The sequence below is a fragment of the Peromyscus leucopus genome, chromosome 10 (genome assembly GCF_004664715.2).
Source record: "Peromyscus leucopus breed LL Stock chromosome 10, UCI_PerLeu_2.1, whole genome shotgun sequence".
Classification (NCBI taxonomy): domain Eukaryota; kingdom Metazoa; phylum Chordata; class Mammalia; order Rodentia; family Cricetidae; genus Peromyscus; species Peromyscus leucopus.
Window position 1 is genome coordinate 39,564,935 of NC_051071.1, and position 19,724 is coordinate 39,584,658.

Below are 19,724 nucleotides of genomic sequence, written 5' to 3' on the forward strand. Positions count from 1 at the left end.
CTGCTTCTGCCTCTCAAGTGCTGGGATTAAAGACTTGTGCCACCACCACCCAGCTATAATAACCTTATTTTTAAAAAAACAAAAAAGGTAAACTGAGTTGACAGCAAGCTAGATGTAAAGCTGTTAAGAAAGAAAGACCAATGATGGAAAAAAAATCTGTTGTCCTTGCTCTTAATATTGAGTATAACTTATGTAGTAGAGAAGCCATTAACTAAATGTCTCCTACTAAAGGGTATTTTCAGGACAGAGACAAAATGATAGCATTCAGATTTCCAAAAATCATTTGTAGGCAAATATTATATAAAATCTTCCAATCTAGCAGCTAAGGCTAGCCTGAATCAATTCAGGAGCAAACAGTCTAATAAAAGGTGAGATGCAATCAAATCTATAGATTGATAAGGGTGTGCTTTGAGAGCTTTATTTGAATATAACCAGAATATAAAAGTTGCACATCTTCAATGTAAATATTTTGATGAATTTTGGAATATGCTTGTACCTGCCAAACCTTGACTATAATAAAGGCATTAGGTTTTGAGGTAGATTGATTCCCAATTTTCTGAGAAACTGCCATATTGATTTCCAAAGTGGTTGTACAAGTTTGTACTCCCATCAACAGTGGAAGAGTGATCCCCTTGTTCCACATTCTCTCCAACATAAGCTATCACCAGTGGGTTTTTTTTAGCTTAGCCATTCTGGCAGGTGTAAGATGGTATCTCAGAGTCATTTTGATTTGCAAATCCCTGATGATGACTAAGGATGCTAAGCAATTTCTTAGATGTCTTTTGGTCATTAGGGATTCTTCTGTTGAGAATTCTGTTTAGATCTGTAGCCCATTTTTTAATTGGATTGTTTGGTATTTTTCTGTTTAGTTTATTGAAGTCTTTATCTATTTTGGAGATCAGCCCTCTGTCAGATGTTGGGTTGGTGAAGATATTTTCCCATTCTGTGGAACATGAGGGAATGGGATGGTCAAGCTAGGGGAGGGACAGAGTGGGAGAGCAATGAAAGATATCTTGATAGAAGGAGACATTATGGGATAAGGGAGAAATGTGGTGCTAGGGAAATTCCCAGGAATCCACAAGGACGATCCCAGATTAGACTACTAGGAATAGTGGAGAGGGTACCTGAACTGCCCTACCCTGGTAAGCATATTAATGAATACCCTAATTATCATCATAGAGCCTTTATCCAGTATCTGATGGAAGCAGAAGCAGAGATCCACAACCACATACCAGGCAAAACTCTGAGAGTCCAGCTGAAGAGAGGTAAGAGGGATTTCATGAACAAGGGGGATCAAGATCATGATGGGGAAATCTACAGAGACAACTGAACCAAGCTCATAGGAACTCACAAGCATTAGACCGACAGCTGTGGAACCTGCATGGGACCAGACTAGACCCTCTGCATATAGGAGACAGTTGTGTACCTGAGTCTATTTGAGGAGCCCCTGGCCATGTGATCAGGATCTATCCCCAGTGCATGAGCTGGCCTGTTGGATCCCATTACCTATGGTGGGACACTTTGCTCATCCTTGATGCAGTGGGGAGGGGCTTGGTCCTATCTCAAATGAATGGGCCAGGCTTAGCTGTCCCACAATGGGAGAACTTACACTTTTAGAGGAGTGGATAAGGAGTTGGGAGGAAGATGGGAGGGGATCAGGAGGAGGAATGATAGGGGAATCTGTGGTTGGTATGTAAAATGAATAGAAAAATAAGAAATAAATTTCAAGAATTTTGTTCTTAAAAAAGGCATTAATGTCCTTGTGTTATTGTGGCTGCTCTCTCTCTCTCTCTCTCTCTCTCTCTCTCTCTCTCTCTCTCTCTCTCTCTGTGTGTGTGTATGTGTGTGTGTGTGTGTGTGTGTGTGTGTGTGTGCACGCGCACAGGTGTATACTTAATATGAGATCTATCATTTAAATATATCAAAGTGCACACTATAGGGACAACGCTGAACTTAAAGTCATGATAGTTATATTTCTCTCTACTGACAATTCCTTGAAAAGGGTAAATAGTAAAAAACTATGAAAAAAAATGCTTACACAGGAAACTGGATTCTTTTCTCTAAGAAGAATAAGTGACATTTATATATGTAGAGAGAGACATTTATAATCAACAGTAATGATGTATTGGTTGTGACTTCTGGACTATCTAGTCACCAACAGAGAAGAGCTATGTGAGAGCCTAGCCATTTCCCAGCATCTGGGTTTGTTTTTAAGCACTGAGCCATATCATAATGTCTAGATTTGTTCTTTAAATGAACATCCCATTATCATGTTTTCTGGCAGAAACTGTACAGATTGCAAATGGAGTTGGACTTGGATTTCAGCAAGAAATTAAAACAGTGACAGTTCAGACACTAAGTACTAACTCTGGCATTCATAGCTCTGGTTTCATCTGAATTATTGTAAACTTAGGGGACAGAGAAAGGCAGAGAGTCAATTGGCTTTTGAGAATGACTTTGGATGGAAGTCATGTGAAAGCGGACATTGATGTAATGATATTATCCAATCATGATGCAGAATTCTGTATTTGTAGTTTCTAATTGCTAATGCTAGCTTTATGAAGTTAACCTGGGCTCTGTAAAGACTTTTAGAGCTTCAATTCATGACAAGTTTGCAGATCTCTTAAAGCATTTTCCTTGAAAATTCAACATAGATGCAATGCAGCCTGGAAGACAAAACTGTACACTTATTCTGTAAAATATCAATGACCACTTTTTAATGCTTTTTAAGTTTTCTTTTGGAACTTCTAAATTGCTGGTCCCTAAGTACATGATTGCTCTGCTTAGTGGTTAATGCAGCGTGGCATCCAAGACATTACAAATTCAAGTGGCTATTCATTCCATTACTTTAAGGGCATCTCAAAAATTGATGGAAGTCACCTATCTAGCTAACTTAGGTGGTCTATCTTGGCTCCCACAGCTACTTCCTGAATGTAATTTAAAGTAAATGAGTGAAAAAAATCATTGTAGGCATGCTATGCTCAAGTCCATAAAAGTAGATTTTTCCATGACTGGCACCAGAAAGAAGTCCTTTATAATGGGAAGAAGAGAACCAATTAAAAAAAAATCTTTTTGTGGGTAAAGTCATTACATAGTGCCACTGTGTTCAAAAATCATTAGTGTGAGTTACATGACTTCAAAATCTGCCTGCCACTGAGATGTACTGACTTATTTCTTGTCCATCCTGCCCCAGTGTTAACTGTTAAATCGCTAGAGGTGCCCAGTATAGTGAACTCATTTCCAGAGATGCTTCGTAGGCACAGTCTCTACAGTGAATAACAATGTTCAATGAAGCACATTCTAATGTAAGTAAACTAAAATTTTCTAAAGCCACATTAAGTAATAGAAAAAGAAACAGAAAATAATTCTAACAATGCATACTACTTAGCATAGAATATCTAGAACATCAATGACTCATGATAGGTACAAAAACACTTAAACTTTCCCACCTTTTTTTGTACCAAGTCTTTAAAATCCATTCATATGGTCCATTTTAATTCTGCCTAAGAGAACTAGCCATATAATAAATTTCGGCTGCCATGTTGTACATTACAGTTGTTAAAAACCTTTGCTCTCCCTACACAGGATTTTCAACTTTCCCATGTTTGCTCTTCCTCACCCACAGGTCTAGATGACCACTTTAAACCACACACCTTAGATGAACCCTCTGTCAAGTCACTAATCACATTATATTTTCTGCTAATGCATCTTTATCTGTCAGCTGACTTCAAGCTCTTTGGATTCGGGTACCAGGTCTTGCCTAAATGCATATCTCAAGCACCTGGCAACCACTTATCACGAGATTCTGAGAAATTGTGTTTGGTCAACAGAAATAGCATATAACTTTCCAAGTGGGAATTTATTCAACAGAAAGTCTCCAACATGTATAAGCACTTGCTACTTGGAGATCAACATGTTAGTAAACAGTTTCTGTTCCCTATTTTTTGGGTTTTTTTTCCCCAAATACTTTTTGAAATCTAAATAAATACCAATGCCAAAAGTCTCAGCAGTGTCTAGTTAATGAGTACTGCTTTCATATAGACAAGGTGACATCTGAATTACTCCAAGTCCTCTTTCAAAGGGAACTAATAAGAATAGTCTTGGTCAAAGAATTAAGTCAACATTTGAGTGACAAAGGAAAGAAAGGGGGAGTTTAAGAAAGCTTTTGCCTCACCAGGACTAATGGCAAACTACTAGATGTTTTCAGAGACAGTTAAACCAGAAAAAGAGCACATTTCCCTCCCCTATTTTTCTAAGTATCTAGACCTAAATTATTTTGGTAGGCATAAAATAAGTACATGTCATTTATCTACATTTTTTGATTAATACATTCATCTGTCTTTGATTAGAATTGCACTGTATTTTGCCCAAATGAGCAAATAATATCCTGTCTTTAAGGAAAAGAATCAAGAACTTTATAAAATATGAATTTATAAACAGTAAATGCAGTGAATCAGCAAACACTATGTTACTGCATGTTCTCTCAATGTGGCTCTCACTTTTGTAATTAGTAACTGCAATGTGTGCTGTGAAAAGGCTTTGTAAACTATACAGCACTCTGTAAATGTAAATTATGATAATTATTGAATAGGCCATTAATTAAATACAGCGATATTAGAAAAGTTGAAATTTTCATTTTCATTAGTCTTCCTAAGTATGAACTAATGACATTCTGGCAAATCTTAACATCACAGCTTATTTAAAAATTGAGAAAAAATGAGGTAAAGTGTTATAATTTGCAGAATGCCTTTGATTCAGTCCTTGGTGGATGCATAGTTAAATCGTACCAAACACCCAGAACTTCAAGCTAACGATTCAATTATTTCTCATTTCTGTTTCTTTCAATTCCTATGGTTAACAAACCTCTCATTTAACCTTTCTATTCTAGCTGGTGACTATCAGCTAAGTCTTGATCTGACACCATCAATGATGTGTTTTATGTGGTTAATTTTACTGTTTTCTCTCTTTTTTTGTTGATATTATTGGGTTTCCTTGGAGGCTCTACAGGAACCCAGCATTAATAGCTAGAGCTTATTTCTCTAAGGCTTGGTTCCCTATGTCAAATGTTGCCTTACACTGCAGTCACTTGGAGCAGCTAGCATAGACAGGCAGCAGGTGCAATGAACCAAAACAGTGCCATATCTCATCGATTAGCCACAGCTCCCAGGAGCACTATGTTGGGAAAGACCTTAAGGCTCTGTGGGACCTCAGAGGGACAGAGTTCCATGATTGATTAAGACTGTCTGCCATGGGCATGTACTGGATTTTGACCACTTGAGTGCCACATTTTTAGCAGCTTGTGAAGGACAGTATTGGATTTCAGAGAACAAACAAGTTAAGATGGTAACTTGCATATTTATTCATGAGCATCAGCACTGCCCACATGGCAGGTGAATGTATCAACACCATCCTGCAGTCAGGTGATAGCCCATCAGAGGTAAAAAATACTGACTTTCTTAGTCAGACTTTCCAATATGACTTTAAATGGAATCTGGAATCTCCTCATGCCTCCTCAAAGAAAGAAGTAACAGGAAGCAGCTAGAAGAACTCACATTCTCCAGCTCCTATCAGACCCAAGAACCTTCCCCTTTCTTCATTTTTCCAAACAAAACTTGAGGATGCTAATGAACTTCACAACTCAACTGCAGTGAGAAGTATACTGACACCATTTTTTTTTTCAAATAAGAGAGCCTTAGGACTCTGATCTTTTAAAGCCAAATATATATATATATTTTCCCGTTAACAAAGCATTAACTTTTGGTTATTGTTTAATCTGCCAAAATAAAAAGTCTCCGAGGAAAAGTAAAGAAATTAGCTCCACGCTGCTTACAATTGCTTTCTGCTTCTGCCTCTCCCTCTGCTTGGCCCTTTCAGATTCCCGCTTCTCATACTCTCTGCGGTATTCATCCCTCTTCAGCCTCTCATGTTGATACGCTTCGTAGCTGTCATACCTGGGAAGCATAACTTCATCATTAGGTCGACCACCTCTGTTTGTATGAAAAAAATACATCATCATTTGGGGAGGGGACAAGAAGAGTTTGGGTAATGTCTTGCCATCTAAAGGTGGGGATAAAGGGAGCTGAAGGAAAAAGGACAGGCCTCATTACCTGGGCCTACGGCTGTAGGGTGACCTTGAACGTGATCTCACATACAAGGGAGAACTGCGGTGTGTGCGGTGTCTGTAGTGGCTTGATTCATAGTAGTAGCAGGATCTGGGAGAGAGGAGAAAACCAAAAGGACATTTGCAGCGGGCTCTTAGCCCAAGTTACCAGGACCACAGTGAACATCACTGGAAGCTCAGGGCTGTATGAATTGCCTTCTCCTTACCAGCAAGACCTTCCAGTGACAGCTTGCCATCAGCTAGTCAGACTGGAGACCAAACTAGCGATCAGTTCCTTCCCCATGTCTCTTACTGATGTGACCATGGCTCATGGGATGGCCATGCTGTCAGGTTTATCTTACATGAATCTCAACTGTCTGGGCACAGGGCTGCTTTGCAGGTGATGGGGAAAAAAATTCACACGAGCAAGTTTCTTACAAATGTCTCTCTGTGTTCTGATTGACCAAGGTAGCGTGCTCAGAGGTGGGTGTGTGAGAGAACATGGAGAGCAGGGGATAAATGTACAAGCCCCAGTTAATTGGTTGAGTGGCTGAGAAAAGCAACCCTAAGGTTGGATATTTCCTCTAACTTCTAAGGAAACATTTTAGCATTGGGTGGATTTTGACAACCTTACCTTGAAGAGGATCTACTGCCTGGGGACCTTGATCTTGACCTGGAATATGGTGATCGGGAACACGATCTGTGTCGAGAAAAGGATCTTGAACGAGAGCGCATCCTTTGGGGTCTTTGAGAAGGTAAGGATTTGGGTGGCGACACTGAATCTCGACACGGAGAGTTAAAAGAAGAGCAAGAAGGCGACACATCAAACAATGAATAGGACTGCGTGCCATCCCAAGGGTAGCTCAGTTTATCACTTTCATCTTCACTGTCATCAAATAGGCCATCCATGGCTAGTCCTGAATTTATAAACACAGGTAGTTTGGAGAATTGTTCATTACTGAAGTCGCCATCCCTCAGTTCACTGGTCTTGTCTGTTTCGTCGTCAAAAACAGCTTGACTGGGATGACCGAAGTGCTTGTTCAGCTCAGCTCGGATTTCCTGGTCTTGGAGCTGTTTTCTGGTGCTGCAAGGAGAGACTTGCTTGCTGGCCTCCAAAGTCTCTCTCAAGTAGCACTGGCCTGAATCTGTGGAAGAGCAGATGTGCCCCTGCCAGTCACAGGAGACATCTTTGAAGTCTAGTTGTCTAGAGTCTTGGAGCTCCTGTGATATGTTAATGAGTATATCCGTTTTGGAATTGATTGACTGACAGTAGTCATGGTCACCAAACAGCCGTAGGCTGGGCCGTTTAGTCTTCCTTTCCTCGTGTCCCCGGCTGAACACGGAGGACTTGCTGAGTTGTGCATACAACTCAGATTGCTCTGGCCCTTTCTTAGTGGAGTGGCTGCCTTGGGTACCAGAACACTCACTGTACCGGGCCCTCTTTGATGATGGTGGCACCACGGTCTTGCAAGAGGGCTTCAGCTTTGGAGAAGCCTTGAAAGGGTTATCTTGGTTGGCTTTATGAGGAGGAGTTGTGGGTGGAGTTAGGCCTATGACAAAAGAGAAGCAAGAAGAAATGTGGGGAAATAGAGAAAAGAGAAAGAGAAAATATTCTTCAAGGATAAACACATTGTCTAATTTTTCTTAGATTTCAGACTATGGTTAAAACTGAGCGAAGAAGGAGGAAACTAAATTTGTGACAAGTCCTAAAAAAATGGATTCTTCTCCTAAGTCCCTGTCACCCAGGAAAAGACAGATGGATAGCACCCGGCAGCAGCAAGGGCTGTGATAGTTTGTATTTCAAACATCTATGCTAACAAATCCTGCTGCCTAGAAAACAGGAATGTGTCACTGCTGGCTGCCCCAGCAGCAGGTGTCACCAACACTGGCATTTTCAAGGGTGCTGCAGGGGTCACTTAAAGGAAATCAATGTGGTGGGACCTGATAATCACGGTACAGCCTTGGTGGCATTTGTCTACAAAGACTGCCACAGGAAAAATACAAGTGGTTCAAGGCTCTCAGAACAATCAAGCATCTCCCCTTGGGGCAATATTTTTCAAAAAGTGGAAGGAGTGCAAATTTTGGTCAGGATAGGAATGACATACACAGACAACTTCGAAATAGGTTCAGCAAAATAGGATGGCCCAGCTGAAGGCAGGGAACCAGAGCCCCTCCACAACTTGATGGCAATGAGTCTTTGTCTCCACAGTTCATTAACTTAGTAAACCATGGCTAATGTAGGTAGAATACATTCTTGTAAGCATAACTAATACATTCTGTCTAAAATATGGTTCTGCAACAGAAACCTAAGTGCAAAGTGACTCTAAATATCTCCATGCCAAGGGACCATTTTATTTAGAGCATATCGTCAGTGAGGGCAAGAGACAGAAGGGCTGAAATGATTCCAGGCTTCAGCAGCTAATTACATAAAGAACAAATAGAGGAAGACAAGAGTGTCTATAGGTTGGTGCCTTGTCTGCCTTTCTACAGATAATTCTGAAGCCAGGGTAGGCTAGTATGAGGCATAGTTGTTACCTCTAAATCTCAACCATGAATCAACTCCATTCATTCTGTCTTGCCCAGGAAGAATCACTGTGAAGCTCCAGTGTCCAAGGAACCTTGAAGGAGGGCAGGCTGCAGTTCAAATGGCTTTATGCTTACAAGGGAACATTTTCGTTTACAATAGATTTTCTATTTAGGAGGATGGGTGAATGCTATTCAGCAGAAAAAAAAGGGGGTTTCAAGTCTGTTAACAAGCCTGGGGTAAGACTCAAGGCAACTGTGCATTTCAAGGGGGAAAAATTCCTACCTTGCTGGAAAAAAATATAAATATGTCAAGAACCAAGTAGGTCACAGAGCGCCACATGCAATTTTGATATAAACAGGAATATGCTGTCTTGTTCACCCACTTGATGATAAATATGTGGAAGAAATTAATGTTTTTTTCTTAAAGGAAAGATTCTGGCCCAATCGTAGGCAATTTTTAGCATGCTGAGCTAATTATCTCTGTGGAGAAAGGTGGGGGTGGCACTCAGAAAGATGAATACAGACATGGACACTCTTCCTTTGGGCACATCTGAGTCGCACAGGAGCTGGATTCACCCATGAACCCACTCTTCTCTGCAGCAGAAGAACAGGTAACATTTTCTTGCATACAACTTCTGTGCCTTTGAGGTGCATGCTTTTTTTTGATTTCTCCATTAGGAAAAGCAGGGCTTGTTTCTAGACTATGAAGTTGCTATTCCTTTTCTTCATTCTGTTTAGACTTTGCATTGCTCTGTTTTTGTGTAGAGATTTCTACTGTAGGTTATCTTTGGTTACCAACACAACACATTTTAAAGTATTCATGATCAAAAAGAGATATTAATTTCTTGAAGAGTCCCCATTAGAGTCAAAGATGCTCATAAATTGAAGATGAGGGACTGGGGAGATGGTTCATCCAGTAATATGCCTATTGCTTATACATGAGAACCCGAGTTTAAATTAACAGCACACATGTAAAAAGTCTGGTGTGGTAGAATGTACCTGAACTCTAAGTGATGGGCATCAGAGATAAACGGATTCCTGAATCTCATTGGCTGGAAATCCATGAGCTAGCTTCAGGTTCAATGAGAGACTTTGTCTCAGAAACAAAAGATAAAGAGTGACAAAGGAAAGCCATCTGATTCTGAACTCTGGCTTCCTCATGTGCCTGCATCAACATATACCTTCACACACACACACACACACACACACACACACACACCAGCACTAACAAGTACCTATGCCACACATACATAATACAACACACACTCAAAAATGAATGATGAGTAAGCTGAGTAAGTGCCAACAAGTACCAGTCAAAAAAATTTTAAAAAAGTGACCCTTGAAAATTCCATTCAACACCCATAATCAATCTACATAAATCTTTTCATCTCATTCAGTTTAAATTCAGTTTAAGGTAGGTTTTTTCTGTTCTTCTGACTCATGTTGGGGTGGCTCAGTTCATGCATACTGCATGTCTATGAATTTGTCTTTTTTTTTTTTTTTTATCAAGAATCTCATCACTTTTCTCCACAGAGATCATGAGTACTTTGTAGGATGCTGCCGAGATTTAATTGTCCACAGGTTATTTTGCTTATCTTCATTTTTGCAGTTTCCTTCTGAGTAGTTGATCTCATATGTCGGTGGCCTAAGATTCACTTGGGACGCTAAGTTACAAATTTTTAATGAGATGTTTCCCAGACCACATACTGAGAACCAAGGTCTTTGAACATCTGTGTAGCACGTGGCCTTTACTCCAAATATCTGTGTTTTGACTGACAGTCCAGATGTATAAAAAGAAACTCCGAACTTCAGAAATGCCAAATTAGGCCACTATAAAAGAGAGACTAGCTCTAAAAATACCTTGACTATCTAGGGATTTTAAATATAGAAATTCTTTTACTCTTCAAATTTTGAAACCCTTGTCCCAGTATCTAAGCTCATTATTGTTTAAATAAATGGTTTTCCAATTGTTCTTGGATGTAGAGATTCCCTGATCATACTTCCTTTCAGTTAAAGACAAAAGTTTTTTATGTCCTACAGATAGGAGAACCTCTTGCCACTGAACAGACATCTAGAGCATACCTATTGTGTGCCGGATGCTACATGGGTTGCTGGTATTTCAAAGACTCCACCTGAAGGGACATCACAGTTGCTTTTAATAAGGAGGTAATTCTTCTAACTTTGATATACTTATGTTTTGTTGTAGATACATTTAAAATGGGTGGAGATGCTCTGGGGAAAACCAAATGTGTGCTGTGAGTGAAAACACCATAGCTGTGAATCTCTGCTCAGATCGCCTGCTGAATCAAGTTCTACTTGCTCATCAGATGGGAAACGGTTCACTGTTTGTTTATGGGAGAGTAGGGGAAAGATTTTAGACAATTCAGCATCTTCTTCAGACTCTTTCCCAAAATCCCCGTATCTAGAGAATATCTCTGCACAACACTGAGAAATCTCATGGATGACAAACTTTGTCTCACCCAGCGCTTAATTGAAAAATCTATTTCCAAATATAGTCAAGACTTAAGGCAAAATAAAGGAAAATGGAAGCACAAAGACCATTTCTTTTATTATTTCTTTTAGTGTTGTGTCAAACGTTTAAGCATACCTGATGGGACAGGTTACCCCTCTTGACTCCTGAATCAGCTATATTTCTCTAACCTGGCTTGCTCTGCCCACAGTCTCTTCCCCTGTGGTACAGGGGAGGTCGACACTCAATTCCTTAATGCTCCGTTCCTTTGCTCATCTTTCCACTAATGGCTGGACTCTCTATTTCATGCCACAAGCCTAAATCAACAGTGCTAATGCCTCCCATAACCTCTGGCTCCTTTCCTGCGTGTTGATTTTTCCGGGGAATGTGTACATTTTGGTGTTGACAGTACAAGGTATATTCCGTGCTCTCTCTTGAACTTAGCAGGTTTTGACAGATTGATGTGAGGACAGATGGCCATTACAGGCTGAAGGCTGACAAGAGGCAGTTCAGAGCATTGTTAAGACACTTGCAGAAACTCTCAGCAGTGCAGCTCCGTGCAGAATGTAATTCAGACTATAGCTTTTTTATTGCTGCCTATTTTCTTTTGTCAAAAGAGCCTGCTGTGCAGAGCAACAAATGGCTGCTATTACCCAGAATGTAATGGGTGTCAGACAAATCACGTAACACAAACAATCAAGAGTATGTAGGTCATATTTCAACAGAGCACAACCTTAGCAATATTTATGATTACTGCATTGAAATGTGCTCTATAATAAACAAGTACCTCTACATCACTCACACTTGTGCACTTCTGCACTGCCGATCTGGGAGAAGTGGCACACACTCTACAAGTCATCTTTTTAAACAACCCTTTTATTTAAAGGAAAAAGTCAGAGACAAGTTTTGTTTTGTTTTGTTTTTCATTATGTACCACGAAGTGATTTTCTTTGAGCAGCTCTCTTCGGAGTTTGTTTGTTTAATTGAATGACTCTAATAAACGATGAAGCTCCTGCCCTGTGTCTTGAGCCCTAGTATTCAACTAAATTCTGCAGGACTATTTTTCTTGCCTGTGTGTGTGTGTGTGTGTGTGTGTGTGTGTGTGTGTGTGTGTGTACACGCGCACACAGTTTATAACCTGACTCAGAATGTCCTGCTAACTCTGCTGTTTACTTCTGGTTTAACTTAACAGAGGGATTTTGCTTGGGTTCTATGGCAATTTAGGAGTTGAAGGAAAAACACTGAGGGGTTAAGTTAGCTTAGAAGTTCACCGAGGCAGGAAGATGGGGCAAAGACAAGCAGGTCTTGTCTTTCTCATGTATCCCAGAGCTTCAGAACTGGAAGATCCTGTCAGGAGAGCAGAGATAAGGCCAGTACACTGGGACAGCAGCTACTGATGCAGAGGGCGCTAAAGTACTTGGCTGGTCTCGGTTCTTCTGATGTCCTCCATCTCTCGCTCATTCCCAAGAGTCACTTGTGGACCACAAAATCCATCCACTAAGGTATGAACATTTAGCACCATAAGGCCTCCTATGCATTACCCTGGTTTTCTGGCTGGCATCCATTTACACTGACATCACGAATTACTTTGCACATCGTCCCGATCATTAAGGATGAAACTGACTTTGCAGAAAAGCCTCAAGACTTTTCCTACAAAAAGCACCTAATATCCCAATTTTCACTTGTGGAATTCAAAGTTGAGGTTACTACTAATTGTCCCTGAAGTACTTTTCCACCGACCTGAAGCTGAGAACCTGGAATTGCAGTTATCTACCACCAAAGCCCAAACCTGAGGTGAGGCTGGAAGTCACTTTGTTATCCTTGGCTTAAATAGGCAATGGGATAGTATCATTTCCAGAAAAGCAAACAGAGGAAAGAGTGGGCATTACAGATCTCGGGCCGAGATGAATGAGGCTGGAAATAGAAGCTAGAGGGCAAGAGTGGTCGAACACTACACTGTCCTCCAAATTCTCCCTTTCATGGATGCTTCCTCAAAAGTAATGGATTAAATAACCTGCCAAAGTCACTTTGCACTTTCCTTTTTAAAAATTACATTTATTCATTTCTAATGTATGTGTGTGGTGGCACATGGGTGTGTGCATATGTATGTATGTGCACAGATGTGTGTCTGAGTGCTTAAGTATATGAAGATCAAAGAAGAACCCACAGGAGTTGGTTTTAACTCTCCACCATAGGAATCCCAGCTCTCAAATTCAGGTTGTCAAGCTTAGCAACAAGTGCATTTAGCAACTGAACCACCTCACTGGCCAACTTCCAAATTTTCTGTAGCTGTTTTTTTTTTTTTTTTTTTTGTTTTGTTTTGTTTTGTTTTTCCTGTTAAACTACTAGATACCGTAAATATTTTGCTTTTTCTATTTTTCTCAAAGCATGTCAAATGCAGAACAAATAGCTACCAACAGGACATGTTGTATGCACACTGTCAATGTTTCTTTTAGAAAAATAAAAATTCTTCTCTTAATCCAAAAATTCAAAATAGAAGAAATTAGAAATTAATTCATTAATGTGTGTTTCTTTTAACCACAAGTTCGCTAAACTGTACGTTGAATGATTAGTTATTTAACCAAGTGAAAATACTCAGTTAAAAATAAATGACATCACAAAATGCAGATGATAAGCAACCACGGAGTGCCCAGCCCCAAACAGGACATCTGTAATAGAACAGCTACCCCTAAATTTGGAGATCGTTATGGAAGAAGGGGCAGAGAGATATTAAGAGCCAGAAGACCAGGCTGACTGTTACAGCAAAGTGTCTTCTAGGTATGCCATGCATTAACCCATAAACTCTAAACAATGTGGCTGCCTGCATTAAGACCTGAATAGATTGCACCAGGCAACATGCCAATATATGGACAGAAGAAAGTTTCACAAGGTGCCACTTATTGAAAAAAACAAAACAAAACAAAACAAAAACAACCACAACAAAAAAAAAAAAAAACTACAGACAGTGAATGGCTGATGAGGGAAGAAGATCCAGTAGATTTTCCTTCTTCTTCTTCTTCTTCTTCTTCTTCTTCTTCTTCTTCTTCTTCTTCTTCTTCTTCTTCTTCTTCTTCTTCTTCTTCTTCTTCTTCTTCTTCTTCTTCCTCTTAATTTTTCAGGGATGAGACCTCAGTCCTAACTGGTTAATCCTAAATAAGAACAGCACTACCTGTACTCAGTGTGTATGTGGTGTGTGTGTGTGTGTGTGTGTGTGTGTGTGTGTGTGTGTGTGTGTATGTGTGTGTGTGTGTAATATATGACAACAATAATTACAGAAGAAGAGGATGTGAAATTAAGAGGTATGGTTTGGAAAAGAGTTGTGGGGGGTGGAAATGATACAAATACAGTGTGTTCACTTATGAAATCCTCAAACAAATAAAATAATGACAAATCAAATTAGCCTCATGTCCATTCCATTCAAAACAGTGTAGCCAAGGATATGTGAACAGAAGGAAAGATGGGCAGAACTCAGTGGTCCCAGAGTGAAAAGACAGCTGATTATTTTGTTCTGCTCATTTATTTATCCATATAAAAACAGTTCTGTTGCATTTGCAATGTTTATAGTGATAACCAAAACATTTTTGCACACACATAAAAGTTGGGGACCAGTCATTTTTGGTCCCTAACCAAGTTCCTTCATGTCTTATGTTTCAAACCATCACCTTGTTAAGCTGACACTGCTTTGCCATTTCCATTTCAGACACAAAAATGTGTTGGTAGTGTCTGAAAAATCTCCATATGCAATAGATTTAAATGCCTTCTGCCAAAAGAGCATTCTCTTTTCTCTCATCTTGCTTTACTAACAACAGCTATTTTGAAATCAAATTAGTTTTTACACCTGTAAAAGAGAAGAGGTTTTGTTTTGTTTTGTTTTTTTATCAGCCACAACAAGCTAGCTTAGGACAATCACAAGGAAGTCAGAGCAGCTGGCAATACCTAATAAAACAAACTCCCTATCTCATCCCTCCTGCCTCCCAAAGATGCTGCAGATGGGGCACACACATTATTCTGGAGGTCTTAGAATTCTGTTGAGTCTTTACATTTCCACTTAAGTGTTTGGGGAAACTCACTGAAAAAAATTTAGAGTAAAGTAAAAGAGGACAGTAGGAGGGTGCATGCAGCAGCTTCATAGACCTTCTCTGTCTCAACTAAACAGAATAAGCAGGTAGATCAAAGATCAACCAATCAACTGTATGGATGTTGTTTCCATTCCATTCACCCCCTGCTGCACCTGTGGCAGACATCACTAATTGATCATGACATTCCCACTGAGTACAAACTTGGCCTTAGAATCTCTCTCAACGCAGTGCTTCTGGCAGCCAATACTGATCAATGGAACTTGGCAAGGGGGAAGAAAACTATTTAACATAACAGATGCCAACTACTATCTTTAAAATCCAGAAAAGAAATCTAATCTACACTCTAGTCAGATGGAGCTACTTTGAACCCGGAGTTCACCAGGAAGCTGCTGTCAACATATAGCTTTTTCCTAGATAATGAAATGGGCAGAGAGTCAAAATAATATTTTGTTTAAAATGCCAATCAAGAATTCCAGAGTTTGTGGCAGTGAAATAGTTGTTAACAGAATCTGAAAGATCTGTTGCTTATACCTCCATTTTCTAAATCCTATACCTGTACCAAAAGCAGTATTTATTCAATGTTTGGAGAAATAGAAGTAGGCTAGTGTGTGCCATAAAAGAAAATAGAAAACACCATATGTGAAATTGCCAAAGAGAGACCAGCAATGTTAGAGATGGATGAGACTTGACAACTTGAGAAGCAAGGTGAATAGGCCTCAGCAGAAGCTAATATGGACTGGATGCCTATATGATATGTTGGCAGTCGTACTCAGTCTCATTTAACACTCACAGAGACTCAGTCACTGAGTTGAACTTGACTTTGTCTAACATCAAAGTGGGTTTTGTATAGCTTCACTAAGATGCACTGTCTCTTTGATCCTAATAGTGTACTTTTATTTTTATCTTTGCTGTTTATATGGCATTTAAATTCAAGTTGAATTATATGCAGTTGCCTTTTTTTGTAGGGCACTGGTAGTTAAATACTGGAAATATTGTATTTCTACTTGTGTTCTGCTACTTTGAGTACAACAGAACTCTTATTTAGTTGTTGTGAATATAATCTAAAAACTGAAGACTGACCAAGTGGATTCCAGGGATCACCTAGGCCATTCACTAGAGCAACAACACTGCTTTGATACTACTTCCAACCCTTAACAATCTTCAAAGTTCTAAGTCTTCTGTACAAACACTTCCTTAAACAGGGATTGGGTGCCACAGTGGTTTTTGGAGGACTCTCTTTCTCCTTTGTGATTCCAGATGTCCAATGTTGTCTATTTAGCAATGCATTCTATAGAAGATTAATAAGGGGAGATGATGGGCATCTCTCACTACATAGAATTTCTTCTATAGCCAAAATAGTGGATCTTACTATAAAATTCTTCCTTCAACCCAATCTCCTCCTTTATACTAACTACAGGACTTCATTCTCCACACCTTTCAGCTCCTCCATGTGACTCATCACCCCAATTCCCTCTATTGTATAACGCAAGTTGGCTCCAGTTCAGCTTCTCTATATAGTTACTGATATTGTGCTTAGCAAACTAAAAATCATCCTTTAGGCTCATCTTTCTTAAAGGTCCAAAATATTATATCTCATAACCTGTTTTCCTTTTGTGCCACTTATCAATGAACATTCTTTTCTCAATAAGCTATTAGACCATATCTCAAACTTGAGAAAAATAACTTTATACTTCCTATGGCCAGACTCTGTTCTCAGCACTATACATGGAATTTTTTCTATGCCTCATACTGACTGTATTCTCACCAATGCCTGACATATTACCAACAATGAGCAGAGAGGAAAAACAATCCTGGTAAATTGGTTTACATTGTACCAAATACTCTTTCAATGATAACAAAGAATGAAGGATTTAATTAATAATGTTAATATAAAGTCCCTGACAGAAATAAATATACTATATAAAATGGTAAGGATGTCTAGCATCTACAAAATAATCTTGACCAACCTTTCCATAGAGTAGACTACTAAAAACTCAAACTTGTAAGAAAATTACTTAAAACTAAGTGCCTGTACTGGGGAATGCAAATTGGTGGTACAGTGCTTGCCTAGTAAGTGCAGGGACTTTAATTCCTCCCAAATAGCACAAAAATAAATAAATAAGCTTTGGAGAGATGACTCAAAGGTTAAAGACACTGGCCACTCTTCCAGAAGGCTCAGGTTCTATTCCTAGCACCCCACATGGTGGCTTGGAAGTCCAGCCCCAGGGATCCAATACTCTCTTCTGGCCTCTGCTGGCAATGCATGCATTTCATGTACAGACATACATGAAAGCCAAACATTCATCAAATAAAAAATATAAAACTAAATAAAATATAAAATATAAAAATAAATAAAAGAAGAAAATATAAATAAGTGTTTTATAATATCTTTAAAGGATTAAATACAAATTTTGTGATGTGTTCATATTTAGAAACTAGGAAGACACCTTGGCATGAAGACATCCAATATCGACCTAGATGTAATGAGGCATGGATGTCCCCTTTGCACGAGTGGGACTATGAATAGAAATATCATTTTGCAAATCAATGTAGCAATGTATGTATCAGAATGCCCTAAGATGTTTATATGCTTATTTTTGGCAATAACAACTGCTAGAAATCTATTTTGAGGAAATCAGATTTTAAAATTTATGTACAAAGGTTTCTCCCAGAGTGCTATTTCAAAATAGTAACATTATAAAACAACCTAAACATGTAAAAATAAGCATTTGAGCAAATAAATTTCTATTTGTCTGCTCAAATGATTATTATACAATACTGCTATATCCTGATAATAGAGTTTGAGATGGTACAAAAAGCAGCTTATGTCAGGTGAAAACTTAGGCTGTGAGATTACATAAGCATTCACTGACATACATAATGATCCTATAGCTACGTGCCTATTACTGTAGAAAACAGCTCTATGAATATTTTCATTTTAGAACTACAAAGAAATTTTCAACTGACTTACATCTGTGGTATTTCTAAGAGGCTGACATTATTTATACTCATAATAAATATTTCCTTACTGGAAAGCCAGGCATTGGTACATAACTATGCTTGCTCCCTTCAGAAACAGACAGACTAACTCCACAAGTTCTGGACACTCTCAATTAACAGATCACTTTCAGCTGGACATTTACTGAGGTGCACAGTGGTGTATCTTCTCAAACCTGTTTATAATGTTCATTGGCCCAGGGACTGGTATTAAGTAAGACAATAAAGTTTTATGTAAATAAATAGAATGTCAGTATGAGAATTTGTTTCTATTAAAAGACACAATTAATGTGAATTTCTAGAAAAGATACTGTCAAATTTGTGTGTGTGTGTGTGTGTGTGTGTGTGTGTGTGTGTGTGTGTGTGTTATTGCAGAGCACTGGGAATATCACAAACAATCCAGAAAAAAACATTGCACTTAGATTATCATCCCTCAAAAAACATGAAGTAAAAATTGGAGAGCCTCATGACATTTTATTACTGTGACTTATGCAAAAAAGATGAATGGATTCCTGGTTAGCACACTGAAGCTCAATGCTATGCCCACTGTCTCCTAACAAAAGTGTGATATTTGAATGACTATTTATATGTTTCAAGCAAAAATTAAATGAAGAATTGTGTAGCAGCTTTTCCAAAAACTCACCAACTATTTGTCTTTGCTGGTCAAATAAGAAGGCCTCTCATATAGATAATATGTGCACACAAAAGTTCTTTCTATTAATGTATGTAAGTATAATTTATTTAAGAAATTAGGATAAAAGGCTAGAGAGATGGTTCAGCAGTTAAGAGCATGGACTGCTCTTCTAGAAGACCTGAGTTTCATTCCTAGCACCCAAGTCTGGTAGCTCTTAGCTACCTGTAACTCCAGCTCCAAGTGGATCCAATGTTCTCTTCTGTGTTCCTTGGGCATCTGCCCTCATGTGCACAAATCCACACTTACACACATATAAACATGATTTTAAATACTAAAAGTAAATATTGTAAAAAGAAAGTTATGCATATACTTACAAGTGAATGTATGTATGAGTATGTTCATGTATACATAAACCTGTTTGTACATGTATGTGTCATCTGCATTCACACATTATATGCCATGAAATTAACTACTCTGCTGCTTGACCAAACCATGCAATCATGCAGTAGACCTTTGATAAGAAGGTAATTTAGCAAACTCAAAGTGTGAAATTAAACTTAGCAACAATGACCATGATGCGTGTAGGCACCACAGTTCTGGTTGAAAGCATCTTGTCTACCTTACTGTTCCTTTATCCTTATCAGCAATGGCCAGAGCCAAAGGCTTCCTGGTTTAGACATCCTAAGACTTACTCTCTGGTGGATGTCAAGAGCCTCCATTTACAACCTAAAGTGCCATTTACAACCAATTCAGAAGTTTGCCTAGGAACTCTTCTGTTAGTTCAAGTTCGAAAGCTCCTTTGTCTCCATGTAAAACAAGAACTAACTAGAGCAGTTCAGAAGTCTCAAATGACAGAGACAAGGACTCTCTCTCTCTCTCTCTATATATATATATATATATATATATACATATATATGA

General features: G+C 38.9%; 1 protein-coding gene across 5 annotated transcripts in view; it reads right to left on the minus strand.

The window, feature by feature from the left end:
- Positions 1–19,724, minus strand: part of Ppargc1a (PPARG coactivator 1 alpha) — a 644,210-nt gene that overhangs the window by 14,127 nt on the left and 610,359 nt on the right. For 4 of the 5 annotated variants that reach the window (XM_028865931.2, XM_028865929.2, XM_028865928.2 and 1 more), the window contains 3 exons: positions 6,735–7,650; positions 6,108–6,212; positions 5,831–5,987 (listed from right to left, as the gene is read on the minus strand). In XM_028865931.2, coding sequence (XP_028721764.1) covers positions 5,831–5,987; positions 6,108–6,212; positions 6,735–7,650 — 1,178 coding nt within the window. The remainder of the gene's footprint in view (positions 1–5,830; positions 5,988–6,107; positions 6,213–6,734; positions 7,651–19,724) is intronic. The other variant, XM_028865932.2, reaches the window with a different exon arrangement.